The 21,350-nt window shown below is 33.3% G+C and overlaps 1 protein-coding gene across 1 annotated transcript; it reads left to right on the top strand.

Annotated features, from left to right (window-relative positions):
* The first annotated feature begins 5,372 nt into the window (after positions 1–5,372).
* Positions 5,373–17,940, top strand: LOC148298155 (CD9 antigen-like). Its single transcript, XM_088277096.1, has 4 exons — positions 5,373–5,567; positions 6,760–6,933; positions 8,032–8,286; positions 10,067–17,940. Exons 1-4 carry the CDS (start codon positions 5,373–5,375, stop codon positions 10,217–10,219), a joined length of 777 nt encoding a protein of 258 aa, XP_088133222.1. The 3' UTR covers positions 10,220–17,940.
* The last annotated feature ends 3,410 nt before the right edge of the window (positions 17,941–21,350 follow it).

The raw sequence follows: 21,350 nt of genomic DNA, 5'->3' as shown, positions 1-21,350 counted from the left end.
GTGCCTAGTAACCACTTATTTACAATTTTAGGCACTATCGTCGGTTAATTTATTTCGTAACTTAATTTTTTTTAATGAATGATTTTCTTCTTCTGCGTAGTGGAGGTGAAGCTGCAGTAATAGGATGATATAGAAGATATTAGTCAGCCACAGATGCCTACGAAAAGAGACACATACGGCTCGCGGGCCGCGCTCTGACGACCCCCGCCCCAGTACTGTACGCTCGCAGCTCAAGTTTAAGAAAACGGGGCAATGCCCGGCAAATAGTTGGACCATTGTGGTCAATTACCGCTCTCAGGGTTGCCTCAAAGTTTTTTTTTAATATTATAAATTATGTGTGAATAAAGTACCGTAGACTGGGACGAATTTTCGTCGTTTTCTAGCCCCTAGCATAGGGCACCGCGTTGAAACGACGCGGTTTTAATTCGACCGTTGTCTATATTAAATTATATAGAATTAAAAAAGTTAACTAATTCGGAGCGAATCTCACGTATCGCTGTTTAAATGCCAAAGGGCCACAACGCAAAAAATAAAACTATTCTTTATATCTCTTTATTCTTTATATTTATTTTATATCTCTTTAACTAAATCCACAACATTTTCATATTCGAAAAATACACCCATGATTCTAACTAACTAACTAACTAACCGTCACGCCGCTTCACCGCAGGGGTAGGCAGAGAGAATCGAACGCCACACCACTCTGTCTTTGAAAACATTTTTCGCCTCTTCTACATTCATGCATCTCCTCATACATACCCGACGATTATTACAACTATGATTCTAGCGTTTGAAATGGACATTTTTAACGCTAGAATCATGGGTGTATTTTTAATATGAAAATGTTGACGATTTATGTAGATACAATTTTTGGATTATTTTTCTACCACATCATTTCTTCTAAATATCATCTTGACGTCTCAACATAGATGTAGAAGAATTTGATTGTCTGGGCTTTTACGGGGCTTTCGACCATCATAGGCTGGTTTAAGTGATCACTTTACACACGTGTTACATTCATCAATTCTACCCGTGATTTTTCGTGTAACTCTTTTATTTGTATGTGAGGTCCGAATCCTGGATTATAATCACATACATGAGAAACACTAGAAAATATCTTTTCCATTTTATTATTTTAGCTTAGAATTTGACCAGTCAATTTATTAACAACATTTTGACTGTGTCCAAATACTTGTTCACAAATCTGGATTATCTCCGATTACAGGAGTTATTTTTATATTATTTTTTGACATCTCAACATAGATTTATTTATCTAGTTATTTTTCAAAACATATTGCATACATAAGTCATAAATATAATATTCCCGATGTGTAATTTCTATTTCTCATTTTGGGACATGGGATTAAGGTTAACAAGACTGACTAACACAAATAATAAAGTTACAATTTTTTTTAAAACCAAAACTAATACATGGCAAAATATAAAAACGACAAACAGGTATAATAAATAGATGATTCCATATTCTTCTTCATCTATGTTGAGATGTCAAAAAATAGTACGAAAAATAACTCCTGTAATTGGAGTATTTGGACACATTCAAAATGTTGCTAAATATCATTTCACTCTCACTAACTTCTAACTGCTGTTTTATTGCAAGATTTTTGCATTGTGGCAACCCTGATTTAATGCAGACCCTCGTAATCTCCAACATAAGATGTGGAGTTTTTTTTCTAAATGGCCACTAACAGCTTGATGACTATTTGCTTACGTTCGGTTAAAAAATAAATTACTGAGAAACGTGATCAAATTGTTTAACAGTCACCGTCAAGTCACCGCGACGCGAAAACCGGATGTTTAAGAGAAAATATATTATAGACATTTATATTTACGATATATTATACTAAAAATAGTACGTAGGATAAACCCCGGTTGTTGTCACTTAGTCAAGATTAGTCAATTTTACATATTTTTTTGCGAGTGGTTTTGCCTAGAATTTTCATTCACACGAATTACATGAAATTATAGTAAGCATTTTCTGGGCATTCCGAAAACATGCACAACTGAAAATTGACGATTTTTTATTTATGACGTTCTTGAAAGGAGTGAGCGATATATTGAAAAAATATTTTTATAATTTTTTAACTTCTTACCTTTCAATAATTATTTTCTAAACCATATATTAATTTCGAAGAAAAACTTATTTTTTCAATACAAAAATGAAGTTTTAATTTTTTTTTTTAAAAATTACGTTAAATGTTACCTGGGTTTAAAGAAAATTAACTTTCGAAGTATCAAATGCTGGGCCTTGAAAGGCTACGCGTTCTTTTGTTTATTATTTGATTTATTTATTCAAACTGTATATTTTTAATTCCATTAAGACTAGCCTTGATCACAAGGCTTTTATAAATGGAGATTGATTTTCTTACGGGCGTTGTTCGACCTTCAAATGGGTCAAAGGGAGGGGGGGGGGCGTGAAAAATGGGTCTGTCCTGCTGTTGTGAATTTTTAACGTATCCATTCCATGGCCCGCAACAGCAAAGGCACGGTCGCCAAAACTAGAGCGCCGGTTGCGAGCTATTAACACGTTCAATGCGTATAGAATAATGTCATGCAGCACGAATTTTTCAAAATCCATTTGTTTAAAATCAAATTCTACTTTCCATTTAAACATCATAAATAAATGTATTTATTTATTTTTATACATCTCATCGAAAATGAAGAAGAATATGGAAGGAGGAGCATTTACGGACGAATGTCATAGGCTGGTTTAAGTGATCACTTTACACACGTGTAACATTCACCAATTATTCTACCCATTATTGACAACCACACTACTCAAATTTTTGGAATTTCTTTATATATATATTTATATATATATATATATATATATATATATATATATATATATATATATATATATATATATATATATATATATATATATATATATATATATATATATATATATATATATATATATATATATATATATATATATATATATATATATATATATACATATATATATATATATATATATATATATATATATATATATATATATATATATATATATATATATATATATATATATATATATATATATACATATATATATATATATATATATATATATATATATATATATATATATATATATATATATATATATATATATATATATATATATATATATATATATATATATATATATATATATATATATATATATATATATATATATATATATATATATATATATATATATATATATATATATATATATATATATATATATATATATATATATATATATATATATATATAAATATATATATAAAGAAATTCCAAAAATTTGAGTAGTGTGGTTGTCAATAATGGGTAGAATAATTGGTGAATGTTACACGTGTGTAAAGTGATCACTTAAACCAGCCTATGACATTCGTCCGTAAATGCTCCTCCTTCCATATTCTTCTTCATTTTCATATATATATATATATATATATATATATATATATATATATATATATATATATATATATATATATATATATATATATATGTATAATCCAATTTCGAAACATTGTTCTTGAATCACTAGAACCTCACTAGAGACATCTATTGGTGAGATGAGCTTTTTATAGAGCAGAAACTCTTTTCAGAAACGCCAGAAAATATATGAAAAATAATTTCCATAATTGATATAATTTAGATTTATGAACAAGTATTTCGACACACTCAAAATGTTTTAATTATTTGTGTTTTCAAAACACAAAACTGATTCCTTATCTTAAATACGACTCCTAAATAATAATAATAAATATTTGTGTATAAATATAGCGAATGTGAGTGGGAGAACAGAACGAGGACGGCCGAAAAAGACTTGGCACGATCAGATCAATAAGACTCTAAAATATGGTGTTCTCAAAAGTCTGCGTAATCGGAGGGCATGTATGACTAGATGTATGGATGTGAAGGAGGTGAGAAGTGTATGTCAGGACAGAAGAGTGTGGCGTTCCAGCTCTCTACCTACCCCTATGGTGAAACGGCGTGATAGTAGTAGTAGTAGTTTTTTATTTTATCGGTTAATATACAGTTCATTTCATAGAAGCCATCTTATTAACATATGTAATGCCATCTGGAAATCCTTAAGCATAAATACGTATGACTCCATCAGCAATGTGTCGACTGAAATTTGACTCCATCAGCAATGTGTGAGATTTTTATTTAACCCTCGATTAGTCCCGCATTATTGTATAATATTATAATTGTGAAGCCATTTTAGAACAGTGCGAGAAGGTGATACATCGCTCACTCTTTTCAAGAACGTCATAAATCGAAAATCGTAAATTTTCAGTTGTGCATGTTTTCTGAATGCCCAGAAAATGTACTATATCCCAGCAAAAGAGGCATATTTTTAACATAATATTTACCCGCTACAGGGCAGAAAGTGTTGTTTTTGCATTTTGAAGAAAAGGTATTGTTTAATTATTTTTTTAATATACTAAATATTTTTCAAATGGAGAAAAAACCTTCAGGTTTTACCTAAAAAGATCTGTTGCACAGTAAAAAGTTCAGTAAGTGGCTTGATATTTATTTTTAAAACATTGTATTATATTTTTAAACTTTAAAAACGTTCTCCTGAAAAATCAAGTTTTTTGATTTATGACGTTTTCGAAAGGATTGAGCGACATGGTCTTATATTTTTAGATTACTTAATATAATTTTGATAAATATGACCATGTTTCACCTTCTCGCACGGAACTAAAATGGCTTCACTTCAACTAGCGCATAAATCTTCAATCTCTCACACTATGTTATAATATTCTTTACAACCCCAATGCACCTAATCTCTATCATTAGATTCCTAACTGTCCATCAAACCTCCTCCCTTAGTTTTTCTCTCTACCTCCTTCCCTTAACTCCCTTTTTTCTTTGCCTTCCTTTTTATCATCAATTTGTAATTTATGTTTTTTTAATGTTCAAGCACTATCTACCCTGTGATTGCAAACAGCTATATCGTAGTCGTACAGGAGAAAGTGACCAACTGACAAAACGTAAAGTGTTCAGGAGGGCCATTCAAATCACTTTTGCTTGGCAAGAAAATAAACATCAATGCAGTTAGTCATTTTTAACAAGTCAATATTATTATACTTCCAAGTTTAAAATCCTTTGGGATTTTTTCAATATTAAGCTAGTAAGATATCAAATAGTTAATGATCACATTTTTGTAAAAAATGCATTTGGTCACTTTCTCCTGTATGACTACGATATATGGTATCAAACATTTTGATCAATATCACTAGTCTGTTTTGATTGGTTGGAAGATATTGCTTTTTAGCAATAAGCCCGCCAATTACCTTTTTATTTTCTGTACATGAAGTTAAGAAAATAAATAATTTGTTCTCCAGATGGTGGGGCTGCTGGTGGTCCTGCTAGCGGCATGGATGCTGGCCGACCCCACGTTCTACCTGTCCATGGCGCAGGAGGAGTGGCAGTACCACGCAGGCGTGTACGCGCTGCTGGCCTCCGGGGCGCTGCTGGTCATCATCTCGCACCTCGGCTGCTGCGGCGCCATCAAGGAGTCGCAGTGCATGCTCGTCTCCGTGAGTACCTACCGCACTCGCTTGACAATCGTGTAAAGATGGTCATGTGAATCACGCTTATATTAATGTGTGTTTAACCCTCTCTTACATACTTGAGTGAGTACCACACTTGCTCGGCAATCATATAAAAGTAAATTCATCATGTAAAGATGGTCATGCTGAAAATCAGACCACCAAAATGATGCATTGACAGCTGGGAATCAAAATCACTGGAGACTAATCTCTCTTAAAAACAGGCCACAATAAAGGCCCTCTTAAAAACCATGTGGGTGTGTGTATGTATGTATCGTCATTTTGTATGTTGTGGGGAAAATGTGGAGGTCCTCACCAAAAAGTTACATTTCTAGTATTGCACGAAAAAATGCTTTAAATACAAATCTGTTCTGTTTACTATGTTCTATCGAAATCTTAATTAACCCTTAGAGTGCGAACTGTCGATAGATCGACTCTATTATTACGTATAAAGTGTGGAGCATCGGAACACCGACTATTGCGCAGTTTGATTTAGGTATCGACCTGTACGGACATATCTTAGTGCGCGCATGTATAACGTTTTTAACAAGTTAATTACATTTACAAATAACCATTTAAAATTATTTTGCTGTTAATTTAACATTGATTTTTTTATTTTTTTTAAGTAAAAGTTTTTTATTTCTACCTACAAAATGTCAAATTCGTCAAGTAGTGATGATGAAAAGCAATTAGCAATTCATGCAAAATATTGGAAAATAAGCTCAGCACTTTACGGCTGTCCAAACTCAAAACACAGTAAGGAACATTTTTTATGTAGTACGTTTTTTTTTGCATTTTTGGACTAAGTAGATTCTACTTAGTCCAAAAATGCAAAAAAAACATACTACAAAAAAAAATGTCCCTTACTGTGTTTTAAGTTTGGACAGTCGTATAAGGGTTCAAGTTGTGAAAAAACGTGGTCAATCCTGTGTTAAACCAATATGAAATCATTAAATCGCACCAAAATGTAACAATTTCACAAGCTAGAATTCCTGATCTGATACTTAAAATCATTTAAAGTGGAAATGTAACATTTTGGTGAGGATCTCCACAATAATCCTTTAGTCATGTCATTTTTAATGTTGAAATCGCCACAATAGAGCCCTTGAGGCGATTCCTCACAAAGATGGCCCTGCACAAAATGTCCAATAAGTAAATAAGGGCGACTCCTCTTGTCCAGTTCTTCTGCATCCTGCTGATCGGGGTGGTGGGGGAGGCGGCGGCCGTGTGGTGGGGCGCGGCGCACAGCGGCCGCCTGGTGCAGCAGGTGCGCTCCACCGTCGAGAACACCGTGCGCACCGAGTACGACGGCAAGAACTCCCGGACGGCCGTCTTTGATGCCATCCAGAGCCAGGTTAGTGCTTTCAATATACACACATTTAATAATCTTCGAATCTCTGAGATGAAAACTTTCCCATCTATAACCGGAAACACGTTGCGAGACCGCGTAAGAAACACTGATATCCGAGGCTTGTGTAAGACGGAAGATATTGTTAGGTGGGAACGACAACGAAGGCAATACTGGAATAAATATGTAAACAGAATATCAGAAGACAGACTTCCACGTATCGCCCTTTAAGGAAAATCTGAAGGACGTAAACCCTCAGGCAGACCTCCAAAAGGTGAGAGATAGCTGTTAGTCAACTTCCCAAGAGTGACAGGCGGAGGCACAGACAGATCCTGAGGATCTATAAAAAGAAGAAGACATTCAAGGGATCTTACGTTCCTTGTGTCATTGCAACCATATTAGGTCTATTGCGACCCCCCTCTGTATCCTCCCTCTGTAGCTCACTCTCATGACCTTCGTGAGTCATGTAGCTTACGACCTGTCTCGGTGTTAGGAGCTTCACCTTCTCGGAGTCCAGTAGTGGGCCTCCAAGGATATAACTACGATTGCAAGCGAGTGCATCACAATTATAGAGAATGTGGGTGTTTTGCTATCCTCCATACAAAATCTACAGACTGGGGAATCATACTGTCCTGTCAAGGTCCTGGCTAGGATCCTTATTTGTTTCTTGTTAAGCTTAGAGCTTCTGTGGTGAATTTCCACGAGTACCCCATGCTCAGTTCCTTCGCGTGTTTCATCCCTATGCTCTTGGACCAGATTTATTGGCTCTGATCCATGGCCCAGTTTTTTAGGCTGAACTTGATAGTGGCAGTCCGCATATAGGCTCAGGGCTCATTAGTGGCCAACAAATCTTGATCATAATTGTCATCAAGAACATGCGATTCACTTGGCTAGGCCATGTATTCCGCATGACTTCCGAGATTCTTAATCAAGCTTGCCTCTTTTACAAGGCGTCAGGTTCCCGCCGCCCAGGACAAATACTGCTGACAATTCGTTGGCAGCTCTTGTCTGAACTTCAGAACGCACACTGACTTGGGAGGATGCAAGGGAGTTGGCGGCCGGAGCGTATATGGTTTACTATATAATATTTGATATCTGTTACAGTTGCAGTGCTGCGGCGCCCGCGGCCCGGCCGACTGGGCGGGCTCCGAGTACAGCAAGGCGGCCCTGCGCGAGCAGGCCGCTGGGGGGGCCGGCGGGGTGGCGGGGGCGCTGGAGACCCTCGCGCTGGGCGCCGGCCTGCCCGCCGCGCCCGCGCTGCTGCTGCCCGCCTCCTGCTGCGCGGCCCCCGGGGAGCTGTGCGAAGTCAGCCGCCGCTCGCTGCTCACCGCGCAGTTCAACCCCGTCATACACGGATCCGTAAGTGCCCCGCCATATATATTTTTTTCTTTATTTTAAATTCTTTTGCATATACAACATAAATTCAAATACAAAAAAATATGAATAAAATATAAAATATGAACACAAAAAAAGATCCCACAAAGGCATGGCCTGTGTGTGGGTATACAATATAATTTAGGTCATAGTAAAGGTTATAAGGGTATAGGTATTATAAGTAGAACTAGAATAATAGTGTTAATAAAAAATACAAAAAAATACTTGTCTATCAGAAAACATTTTTTTTTTTAAATAAAGTTAAAAACTCAAAAACATAAAAAGGATGGAAAAGTAAAAAGTAACAAGTTAGCAAGCATGTACTACAAGAAAAGGAGCTTAAATCTGTTTCTTCAATAAATAATCTAAGCAAATTTTTAAATTTACACAAACTTAGGGAATTAACATAAATAGTCTTTGTGGAATAAGTTGAACAGTTTTGGAGCTATGAAAAATGAGTGTCTGCGCAAGTCTGGATTTACAAAAAGGGATTTCTAATAAATTATTCATTCTTTGGCTAGATCTATTATTATTTTTAGGAAGTTAATGTTGGCGCCTAAAACATATTCATTGCCACATCACTCTCCCGCAGGACTAAAAATAAATAGTAATAAGACTGGCGTGAGGCTCGACAAAATTCTACACACATGTCGACGGCCCCTACGTAAAGTACACTATCTGCAAATCTGTTACTTTACAGGAGAGAGCTTAGAAGATTTTTTCAACGTATTCTTTTTTATTAATTAACGGTTTTATCTGAAATTCTAAACTACTATTATTCATTCAAAAACACGATAAAACGATGAATTAAATCGTTTTAAAACTTTATGCTTTGTCAAAATTAAGTAGTTAGCATTTTAGGAGTTCAGTTCATTTCGAAAATTCGATGTAGATAGTGTCTTTTAGCCTGAAAACTAGGCGTAATTTATTTTATATATTTTTTTTGTTTTTTTATACATATTTGTAGATAACGGTCAGTTGATAACATACACCAAATATCTCAAAATTGACAAAAATTATGTTATATACACAACGAGGCAGGAGTTGAAAACCATGATTTTATATAATGTTTCTGACAAAATGAATTTAATCGAATGACTTTGACGTTCATTGAATTTGATACTCCTTTGAAAAAAATTCGAACCGATGTTTATTTACCTTCATACTCCCAGAAAGGTTAAAAACATCGTTGCGTAATCTAATGTAATAAATAAAATAAAAAAAATCAATAAATAAATTAATGTTCATGTACGAATGTATAATTTGCGAGTGTTAACACAGCTTTAGTCCCCTTGACTACTTATATTTGAGATAAGCGAATATAAACACGAACACATCCCTTTAACCCTTTCCACTCTGACCATTTTTTCTCATAACTGATCAGCTACTCTGATAAAAAAATGCGACGTTTTTCTACCATTAAAATAAAAATTTTGATTCCCTAATTTTGGGACACTCTGTCTGGCAATTCGTATGACCATGTTAATTAAGATTAACTGTATTTATCTGAAATATTTTTTGGTAGAATATACTTGGGTGATAGAGAAATCGGTGATTAAAGTTATACCTGCGCCGGGCCAGACATTGTGGCTCACGGAGCTGCCTACTAGAATCATACGGGCCAGAATGTCTGGCCTACAGAGTGGTAAGAGTTAAAACAAGTCCGACTTTCTTATTGTCAATCGTATGATCTGGACAGTTTAAACAGGCCAATGATTTGCGAATAAACGCGACGATGCAATAATGACATTTCCCCCCTTTCCAGGGTTGTGCCGACAAAGTTGTGGAGTACCTCACCAGCCACCTGGACATCTTCATCATAACCGGAGTGATCCTCGTCGCTCTGGAGATCCTCGGCCTGTCCTTCGCCCTCATCCTGTGCTGCGCCATCGTCCGCTCCGATCGTTACAAGGCCTAGGCCTTCAACACCGACAACTGCCAAACTAAAAAGGCCGCTTAACTTAAAACCTAGTAAGGAACTGTACAAGACATGAAAATAACTTCCTTATCCACCTATCGGTTTCTTTTTTTTCTTTCTAAAAGGAATAACCCGCAAAACGTCTATTTTAGATGCTTGTCTGCAGGTAGGATAGTAAGGGTGGGGAAGGTAAATGTGAAAAATACGTCACAAACACCCAGACCAATTGAAAATAAACCTTTCTTGAATTCATTTTGCAATTGGCGGGAATCGAACCCTTCTCTATTATCAAGTAAAGTATATTATTTCAACATCAATAGATTTGATTTGTGTACCAAAATAATTATTATCACATTCAAATTATTCTCAAAATATTTCTCACTTAAAATGCCAAAATTTCGACTCGTCATAGTTTAAAACTAAAGTCGCAATTTGATTAAAATTAATTTTCGCAAGAATTTTTATATTCCTAAAATTGATTCAACACGTTCCATTACTAGGTTTTTAATTTGCGTAGCCAAAATCTCCCGATGCGTCATATCCCAATACTCAATTTACTACATATTACCGAATCTCGTTACTTGAATCTCCTGCGAAAATTGACCAAGTCCAGATTAAAACGGGTCCATGCGACTCCATACTCCATTACTCCTGAATCATGTACTTAAGTTTAGAAAACAATATTAAACCTTAAATGTTTGAGCAATATAATAGTGGGATCTGATAAACAACTTTGCAAATCTCGCAGGGTTTTTAACCGTTTAAACGAGTTAATGTCAAAATTAATTGGTTTGAATTGGTTAAGCATAAAAATTATGTGGATTGACTTGGTGAAGCATCAAAATTACTTGGATTGAATTGGTAAGGCATCAAAATTACAAGGATTGACTTGGCGAGGCATTCAAATTACATGGACTGACTTGGTAAGGCATCAGAATTACATGTATTGACTTGGCGAGGCACCAAAGTTACATGTATTGACTCGGTAAAGCGTCAAACTTGCATGGATCAACTTGGTAGGGCTTCAAAATTACATGGATTGACTTTGTCATTTTTCGCAGTTGCTCACTACATGTTTCCGTAAATTTTTAAATAATAATACTCTTCCGCATTGTAAATTACAGCAAAAAAATTATATTGAATTCCATTTTATCAAAATTACCTTTTTAACGGATGACAAATCTTTTTATGTTTTAAATTAATCTTGTTTCTTGACTGTGAAGTACATAAGTTTAGAATTAAATGATAAGTGTTTATTTCTATCTTAAGATATTTAAAGTCTACGTGTGCCATCTTTATTGATAATTTTTTAAGCGGCATATTTTTATTTTTTACTCAGTGCATATTTTAAAATATTATTCAATTTTTTAACTCGACTCGAAAATATTTACGCTACGCTAACTGCCATTTCCTCGATATGTTGTTTTTATACTCGGCACTGATTTTATTATTTAAAGAAAAATGCAATGGATATTGGTCCTGTCGTTGGTACTTGAATTGTATTTATAAAAGAGCAGAACAAAAACTGAAAGAAAAAAAACCTACGATGTTACATTGCAATTATTGCTCTCATTATCCATTGCATTTTAAATTATCTAATGATCGTAGCTACCTCGTAAAAAAAATCGACCCCAATAACCATATTTTTCTGTGATTACTTATTTATTTTATTTTATTAAAATGTTCAAAAAAAGCGCGCAACATTTTTAAATAACTTATATGTATCGTGATATTTTAAAATATCATCCACTCGAGTATCATATAAATAATGAAGTTATTACTTTGTTTTTATTTAAGAAATGATAATTGCATTTACCATTAAATTAATGTTGAAAATCTAATTAGGTCCATTAAGTAAACTTTTTTTTACGATATTCTTATTCGCCCTAAAGATCAACAAAAAAAACACAGTTTGGTGTTGTTTTTTTTATTTTAAAATTATTATGTAACTTTGTCATCTATGGCGATGAGGAAATTTTATTTTAAAATCACTTATTTATTATTTTTTATGCTTTTTTTATTTGGAAAGATTTGAAGCGACTTTTAATAGTTTACAGTGATCACATCTAAATTTTAGAACTTACAAAATAAATCTGTTAAAAATCATTCAATATCTTATAATATTTAATTATTATACTCAGTCTATTGAATAGTTTTGAGAAAGAAGCTGTTTGCTTCGAAACTGGTCTACATCGTAATTAAGTTACATTGTGATTTTATAATGAATTTATTTTGTTAGTTTTAACTCTTAAATGCATACCATTGCAATTATGCAACAACAATTTCACATCAGTTTAAACATCCTTCCATCGCCTGAAATTGTTATAATTCACACTGTTGCATATTTGCCACATACCTAGGTGTGTGGCAAACACCTAGGTGTTGGAATTAAGTCAGCCTTTTACAACTAGACGGCGCTTTGAGTACCTTGTTGACATTTAGTTATTGTTGTCAAAGATTTTTTTAAATTAAAACAATAAAAAATCATGCATTTAAGGGATAAAATGGAGGATCACAGAGTTAGCGCTTCAAATGTCAATTGTGTTTAACTTGATTTAATCGCAATTTGGATTGGATTTTTATTTCTTCCATCAATGAGACCATTTTTTTCTAGCCGGTTGATATGTTTAAGGGTGTGATAGATGTGTAGGTGAGGTGAGGTGCAGAAATGCGGGACAGGCGAAGTGATGACGGGAATGTGGAAGCAAGTTGCTTGATCCGGTACACTTCCGGCGCGAAGTTGCCCTTTTACTTGGATCAATGTTACGTTCAAAACCCATTAATTTTAAGTATTTTACTATGATAATTTATGATAACAACATTATTAATATTGATATTTTAACGAAAACAAAAGATGGCATATTAAAATGTTAATATAGAGCGGATTGTTTATGAGAAGTGTCTTTTGAGGGTGTGTCAGTGTGTTAGGATAAGAAAAAATATCTCCCATTGATCTAAATTCAGAAAGTATGTACAATACTCTTTGCAATAAGTCCTGCTTGATATACATATGTCTTATTTGGTAAAAGGCAACGTTATATGTCTTATGTCAGCCTTTGTAATGTAGTGGTTAACGCTTTGGAGGCCCCGAGTTCAATTCCCGAAGAGTTAAAACAAATATTCACTTTAATATTTAGCCTGTGCGCTGGCCGCCTTATTCTTTCTTACCCTCATTTACACACAAAGGCGCATTGTGGACTGCATCAGATCAACACAATGATTAGTGAAAGTTATTTATATGAAGGCAAGGTGATCAGTCCTGCGCTTCCAGGGTAATATTGAATCAATATTAGATTTTTTTAAAATCTGAAATCAAACTGAGACGTTCAGGCCTATAGTTTAATGTGCCTCCACTACGCAATGGAGACTACATGTTGTATGTATTTTGATGTTTTAATTGTCCTAACGAAGAGTGCAATGAACGGGAGTGGTTATTACCAACATAACTAACATTCTATCAAAAAATACATATCGCTCACGCCTTTCAACAACGTCATATATCAAAAAACTTGATTTTTCAGGAGATTGTTTTTGAGGTTTAAAAATATAATAAAACGTATTAAAAATAAATATCAAGCTACTTATTGAACTTTTTACTGCGCAACAGATCTTTTTGAGTAAAACCTGAACGTTTTTTCTCCATTTGAAAAATATTTAGCATATTAAAAAAAATAATTAAACTATACCTTTTCTTCAAAATGCCAAAACAACACTTTCTGCCCTATAGCGGGTAAATATTAAGTTAAAAATATGCCGCTTTTGCTGGGATATAGTACATTTTCTGGGCATTCCGAAAACATGAACAACTGAAAAATTACGATTTTTGATATATGACGTTGTTGAAAGGAGTGAGTGATATGTATTTAAGTGATGGCATTTTTGGTGCACGATCATGTTCTCGCTCACATCCTCAAAATGTATTTCTCATAAAAAGTCTGTTCCAACTGTTGTTTCTTGTATTTACATTATATTGGATCCAAAAGTAATATAACTGAATATTTTATCTAACATAGAAGAATATGTATTATACGACGCAGAAAGTAGCATTAGGTTTCTATGTATTTTATTAATCGGTGTTGTAGGTAAGAAATGGATTCTTACGCTTCTCGGTGTTTTTTCGTAATTTACTCGTTAGAAATAATATATTTACTAAGCCGAGTCTGCGGACTACGTATTCGCAGACCATTATTCAAAGTTCGGCGGCAAAACTGGCCCCCGATTTGTTTTATTTCTCGACAAACGACTGACATTGCTACTTCGTTACCATTATATTGATTTTTTTATATTTTTGCTTACTTATTTAATATATATATCTCTATTTTTTTGTTGCGTAAGAGAGAAGATACTTTATATTATTGCGGATGTACTAATTCCTCACAATGCCTGCATTACAGTATTCCCTCGCTATGGATTATTTTGATTCAATAGAAGGTTTACAACATTTTGATACTATTCAATAGTATTTGGACACACTCAAAATGTTGTAAATAAATTATCTGGTCAAATTATAAGCTTAAATAATAAAAATGAAAATGGTATTTTCTGGCGTTTCTCATGTGTGTGATTATAATCCAGGATTCAGACCTCACACACTAATAAAAGAGTTTCTGCTCAATAAAAAGCTTCTTTTCATCTCACCAGTAGATGTCTCTAGTGAAGTTCTAGTGATTCAAGAACAATGTTTCAAAATTGGTTCATATATATAGAACTTCCAAGAATTTGAGTAGTGTGGTTGTCAATAATTAGAATTGGTGAATGTTACACGTGTGTAAAGTGATCACTTAAACCAGCCTATGACGGTCGTCAGCCCCGTAAATGCCCAGACTTCCATATTCTTCTTCATCTTTGATGAGATGTCAAAAAACAATAGAAGGTTGTTCTATTGATTCAAGTTGGTGTAGAATTCTTTTCGTTCTGTCATTATTTCATCATATAAATATCGAAGACTAAGTCCTTTACCCGCTCCTTACACACACCTTTACCCGCTCCTTACACACACCTTGGGATAATGGCCACTGCAGGTCTAGCGCAGTTTGTGTAGCACACAGGATGTAGCACCCAACATTCAAATCTCAATTTTCCTAACCGACTTTCGACATATTAATCATTTTTATCTTAAAACATAGCAAATTCTTCATACAATTGATTTTTGTGGGAACAATCCTATGAGAAATGTCTTTTTGTACAGTTACACATTAAAATTTGGCTATGTTGATCTTGGCGGTCACTGTAATTAGACAAATATATATGTAAAAAACACTCTCCTTACCATCCATTGTTTACTTTGTGTAATACCACTTTTTTGGTAAAAAAAAAAGTGGTATTACTCAAAGTAAACAACAATGGATGGTAAGGAGAGTGTTTTATAACCACACCACAAAGTTATCAATGCTTTTAACATACAAAAAATAAAAATATATATACCGCTATGCATTTCTAAGTAGCAAATTAATCATGATTTTTTTAAATGGATAACCAAAATCACCGATAACAAGGGAATACTGTATATTAATATTATTTATTTTTAGGAGAAGAAAATGTATGTTTTCTATAGCTAGAAACTCGAGTCATTAATCTTACTAGTACTACAATAATAATAATAACTATGAATCAGTTGAAAGTGAATTATGATGTATTTGGAGAATACATAATACCGGTGTTTGCTTTACGTTTATATTCATATCTCTCGACATTTGCAACTAGCTGTATGTGTATGTGTTTGATCTGAGATTTTTTCCATAAAGAAATAATGAGACTTGCCATATTGACTAATAAATAGGGTATCTCTTCCAAACTTTTTGTAACCTTTTACAATGTTTTTTAACCCTCGTGGACTCTACTTGAACTTGAATAAAGTCTTCTCATACCCTTCACTCGACTAGACTCGGTATACAATGTTATATATCATTAACTTCCAGACACTTCACGTTCCATTTCACCCAATTTTATTGCATATTTTTCAAATTGAATAAGTCCAATGCTTGCATCATTGCCAAGTAGAAGAAAATCGATAAACTAAGTAATAATTTGTCTAGTGCCAAATATTTTTGATAAATCTTTTGGATTGACGTCTTTCGGGTTTTCTTGACCATTAAATGTTTCGTACTTATCCTCGTTATAAGCATTCTGCACAAAAGTAGTTTAAATGTGCAATGTTCTATGTAATCGCAGCTTTATGTAAAACCATTTTGTCATTGTCCCTTTAAAATCACGCATTTTCATAATTGTCTTGTGTTTTTTTTGTTAACAATTGGAGTGGAATTGATAATGGTACAATGATTGCAGGACAAATAAAATTTATAATATAAACTCTCGAAAATCCACCGAAAAATGTGGAAGTATTATAATTGATATTTTAACTGGGAATAGGATCTTTTCACATGTTAAAAAAAAATTACAACATTCATTTACACTGTGTTTTTTCACAATACTTCAAACAATTGTACTAAACACTCATCCCTCCTTTGTAAGAGAAGCTAATCATCTCTTTCAGATACTATATTTCTCCACAAAGAGAAGGGGTAGAGTGCGGAATGCACTCGACGCAACGGTTGTGTTGTCATTTTTCAAACCATCCAATTACATTTTGTATTTTAAAAACAGAAAATTGTAAATGATAATGTGATTTTTATACATTTAAAATCATAAAAATATATGTAATAGTCACAATATATTCTAAGTGTATCCTTGATTTATAAAAACACCCTATTAGGATACTTATTTTTTTAAATTGTCACAAAATATCATCCCAGTGGAGTCATAAATGTGCAAATGTTGTGCAAACAATATTTTTCTGTTTCAAAAAAATAAATGAAAGAAGAAAAAAACACTTATTCTTGGCAGGCAGAGCTGCTATTATTCCAATAAAATTTTGGAATATTTTTAATTTATCTTCTTTTTTTGCTGGGACACTATCACAACAGAAAGATTAATATCTACTATTTGGACAGCCATTCAGATGCTGATTTAAAGTAATTTTTTTTGAGGTATTTGGCCATGCCAAAGCATGGCCAAATACTGATGTGTTTTGGCCGATGTATTTTGCCAACTGAGAGATTCTTCCCAGTTAAAATATGTCAAACGGGTTTCATCCAAGCCCTAAACAGCGAAGCTTGCCAGTTGGTTAATTGTGAGTCACAAATAGCAATCTTAAGTGTTCATGCAATAAAAAAAATATAAATAATATATATTTAAAAATTACTTCAGTATCAATAATAAACGGACTGAAAAAAACAAATCACTTAAGTAATAAATAAAAACCTACTCACAATAATTAATTTGGCAATCTTAAAAGTAAGGGGAATTATTTTTTAGAGTCTATGAAAATTTAAAATGTATTTTACAAACGAGTGTATTTTTGAATAAAATTGTATTTTTCAAATGATATTATGAATATGGTACGGCCGGATTTAATAAGGCGGAAGATTCTCGCTTCTTCATACTGTGTACTTCTAAGCAAATACATATTTTTATATATGTAATCTCAGCTATGAGAGGATAAGCTTGTCTATATTGTGAAAATGTATTTTCGACACCCCAGTGTATTCAGGTATGTGTGTTACTCTATATCGTCTCGTGTTCTAGGTTAAGGAATGTAGAATGTGTTGCGAAACACTATATTTACCACAAATATTATATGTACGTGTATTCTACCAATCTATTAACAATAGAATCAAAACTGTAAACACAATTTAAGAAATAAATATAATTAATATACCAAAGAGCTACATTTTTTAATTCGATGAAAACCTTTCCCCATTCCTGCACATAACAGTGGCGATCCGTGACTTCTAAGGTAGGTATAGTCCCCATATTCTATTGTGAATGATACTATGTATTCTACCAGTCTATTAAGTATGGCATACCATATACACCATAAGGCAGCGAGATAAATATAGTGCGCAACAGAGAGCATGAAAACATTTTCTCATTAATTGATTTGGCAGTCACTTTGTGGTAATATCTATCCATTTTTAATTTAAGTTTTACTAGGTAAATACCACTGGTTCTTAAAACCTATTGTGACATGTGTTTCGATGGATTCCGCATAATTTTCACACCGTATGAATGAATATATATTACTGAATATATTGTCATAAAATTATGCAAACTGCATGGAAACACATGTCACAATAGATTTTAAGAAATTCACCAATTAAAACTTCAATTATAAAAATTAATGAAAACACTTAAGCCCTTTTAAACTTGTGGACATTCCTGCATACTGGGTAGGACACGTGACAAATTTGGGAAAATTTTATGAATTCTAAAGGTGGAGACTGACCAAAGCATTTGGTCGTAACGTAACACGTTACGATGCGAGCATTCAGGCAGTCAGTACAGCGAGCCGAGCGCTCCGTCCATAGTTTCGGATGCTCGCCGCGAGCGATGTTACGACGAAATACTCCGGTCAGTCTCAACCGTAATATGAAAAAGAATGGCTTATTTGTTTGTTTCTTTAGTGTAGTGTAAAGCATTTTTAGCAATCTAGTTTGAGATCCTGGATTCGATCATTATAACATGTTTTTTCCTATAAAAAATATACAGGAGGTATAAAAAAAAACATTTTTTTTATATTGAAAATCTTTATTAACATTAATAACATTGGAATAAAATACAGCATTGCCAAATCAAATGGAATTACTCTGTAAAACAAAACAGGTTATTATATAAAAAAAATGCACAATGGTTATAATAGTACAGGCAATTTAAGCATCAACCTCAAAAAGAAAATATAGTTTTGATTTTTGGCATAAGTGTTATTTAGGTATCCTCTCTAAATCCCCCACCACTCCGGTGTCTGCTTCCTCCTGGTGAGGAGATGCATAACAGAGCAGAAGGCAGACTTGGAGGTGATATCTTAGGGACCTGAGGAACACTTTTTGAGGTTTGAACTAAAATATGCTTAATTTGCTTGGGCTGATAAGTACTTAATCCCTTACTGCGAGAGTTTTGTGATAATTTGGAAGATACATATTTTCTCATAATCTGATAAATTGACACATTTGTTTCCAACTTGTGTATGAACTGACACATTTATTTGCAGGTAGAAAAGGAAACGATTGCTGTATAAGGATAAACATAATAATAATAATTATGGTTTATTTATATACAGCCATTTTCATAAAAAATAAACAGTCTCAAAAACGTACGTAGAACCAAAAATCCCTATCATTAGCCTATGCTAATAATAGCGATATTATATCCCCAATAAGAAGAGGTTTATTGAGATGGGAATATGGAAGTCTGGGTATTTACGGGGCTTACGACCCATCATTGGCTGATTTAAGTGACCAGACCACGCTGTGGATTGTTTCTGCTACTTATATCACTGAGTTCTCATTGAGAACTCAACAGCCCCTCATACTGGAAGTCCTAAAGAGGAGAAGGTGGACATGGTTGGGACATGTCCTTAGAATGCCACCTGAGAGCATCAACCCCTCGTGTCTCTTCTTCCAACCCCGAGGATTCCGGCGCCCCGGAAGGCCGCTGACGACCATTCACCGACTATACTCGGCGGAACTTCGAGATGCCGGACTGACCTGGGAGGAAGCCAAGGAGATGGCGCGTGACAGAGTGACTTGGAGACATCTCGCGTTGGCCATATGCTCCATCTAGGGAGCGAACATGGAAGGAAGGAAGAGACTTATATCATTTGAGATGAGATATTGAATTATAATGATATATTAGAATTTAAATCTTGATAAGCAAAATCCAAAATCGGGAAATCCAACTGACACTCTGCAGCAAGGGATTTACAAAACAATACAAAAGCAGATTAATAAAATAGAATAAATAGCAAACTTCAACTTGAACATATAAAATAACAAACTATATACTAATGAATAAATTACATATTATACAACACAAAAATATCACTTAAATAAATCACATTATGTACTCGTTATATGATAAATTAATATTCATACTGTACAATAAATCAAAATGTTAAAAACTGAATTTTCAAAATATATTTTCTGAAATGAAAAGTTGACAAAAGAGGAAAATATTGACGCTGGAAAGTCAAAAGGCTTAAAGAGAAATTATTATAATCAAAAGAATTACCAGATACAAAAAAAGTTTGTAAAAGGTTTTGGCTATTAAATGTGGGTTGAAAGATTAATAACACATCACATTTTTTGTTCCAGATTAAATTTTTTTTAAAAACTTGAAAAAAAGACTGAATTTTATGTAGATGTGTGAGCAAGGGCTATGGTGTGGTGATAGTGTTATTTGCATGCTGGTGTAATGAATGTCCTAAACAAGAGACAGTTATGTCTTTAATATACTAACAAAACTAAGATTTTGTTAGAATTTCTTATTGAAAAAAGTGCATTTGAAGTAAAAATCATAAAAAAATCGTAAAAATCATAAAAATAAGGTTCAAAACAAAAACCAAAGTAATTAAAAAACAAATACAAAAAGTATTTGTTACCCTGATTGATTAATACGATTCATTTAAAACCTTTTGCCTTTCCAGCAAAAATGTGAAGTATATTTTAGATAAATTCAATAATCAAATTAGAACTGTTTTGTACACATTTTTACGTTAGTCAATATTCAAAATACTCTTTATTTGAAAAATATTATAAATAGCTTAATAATATATAATTTTATTACATTTATTAGAATTTAATATACACTTAACTAGTTTAGTATAAAAATAGTCGAGATTTAGTAGTACATAAATAAAAAAACATAAAAAAGATGCCAAGATGCGATTCCATGAGGATATATCTACAAAATGTCATCAATGTGACCACTCAGCGATTCTATAAAAATGACAAATGTGATCAACTTTAATTTTGGACAGAAATATTGGCCCGAAGAACCGACCAATATTGGTCTGAATTGGCTATATAACAGTCGGTGATAACCGACTTTTATCTGCTAGTATTTTTTGGTGCGGTTGGTACCTCGGGCTGGCAACTGAATCCACCTTGCTTTAATATAGTTACCCATTAAGATCATACTGTTTGAGAGAAATAAAAGTTGTATGTTGGTGAATTATTAAAATATTGTAACATATATTGTGCAAATTTTGATGATAATATTATGTATTTTGGAAGAATAAAGAATTGAATGCTTTAAATTTTTGGAATCGAAAAAACAGAAATAGATTATGGTATTA

Source organism: Brachycentrus maculatus, unplaced genomic scaffold (genome assembly GCF_059751285.1).
Source record: "Brachycentrus maculatus isolate JH-2025_06_01 unplaced genomic scaffold, ASM5975128v1 h1tg002507l, whole genome shotgun sequence".
Taxonomy (NCBI): domain Eukaryota; kingdom Metazoa; phylum Arthropoda; class Insecta; order Trichoptera; family Brachycentridae; genus Brachycentrus; species Brachycentrus maculatus.
Note: the sequence above shows the minus strand (reverse complement) of the source record. Positions and strands in the feature narration are given on the sequence as shown.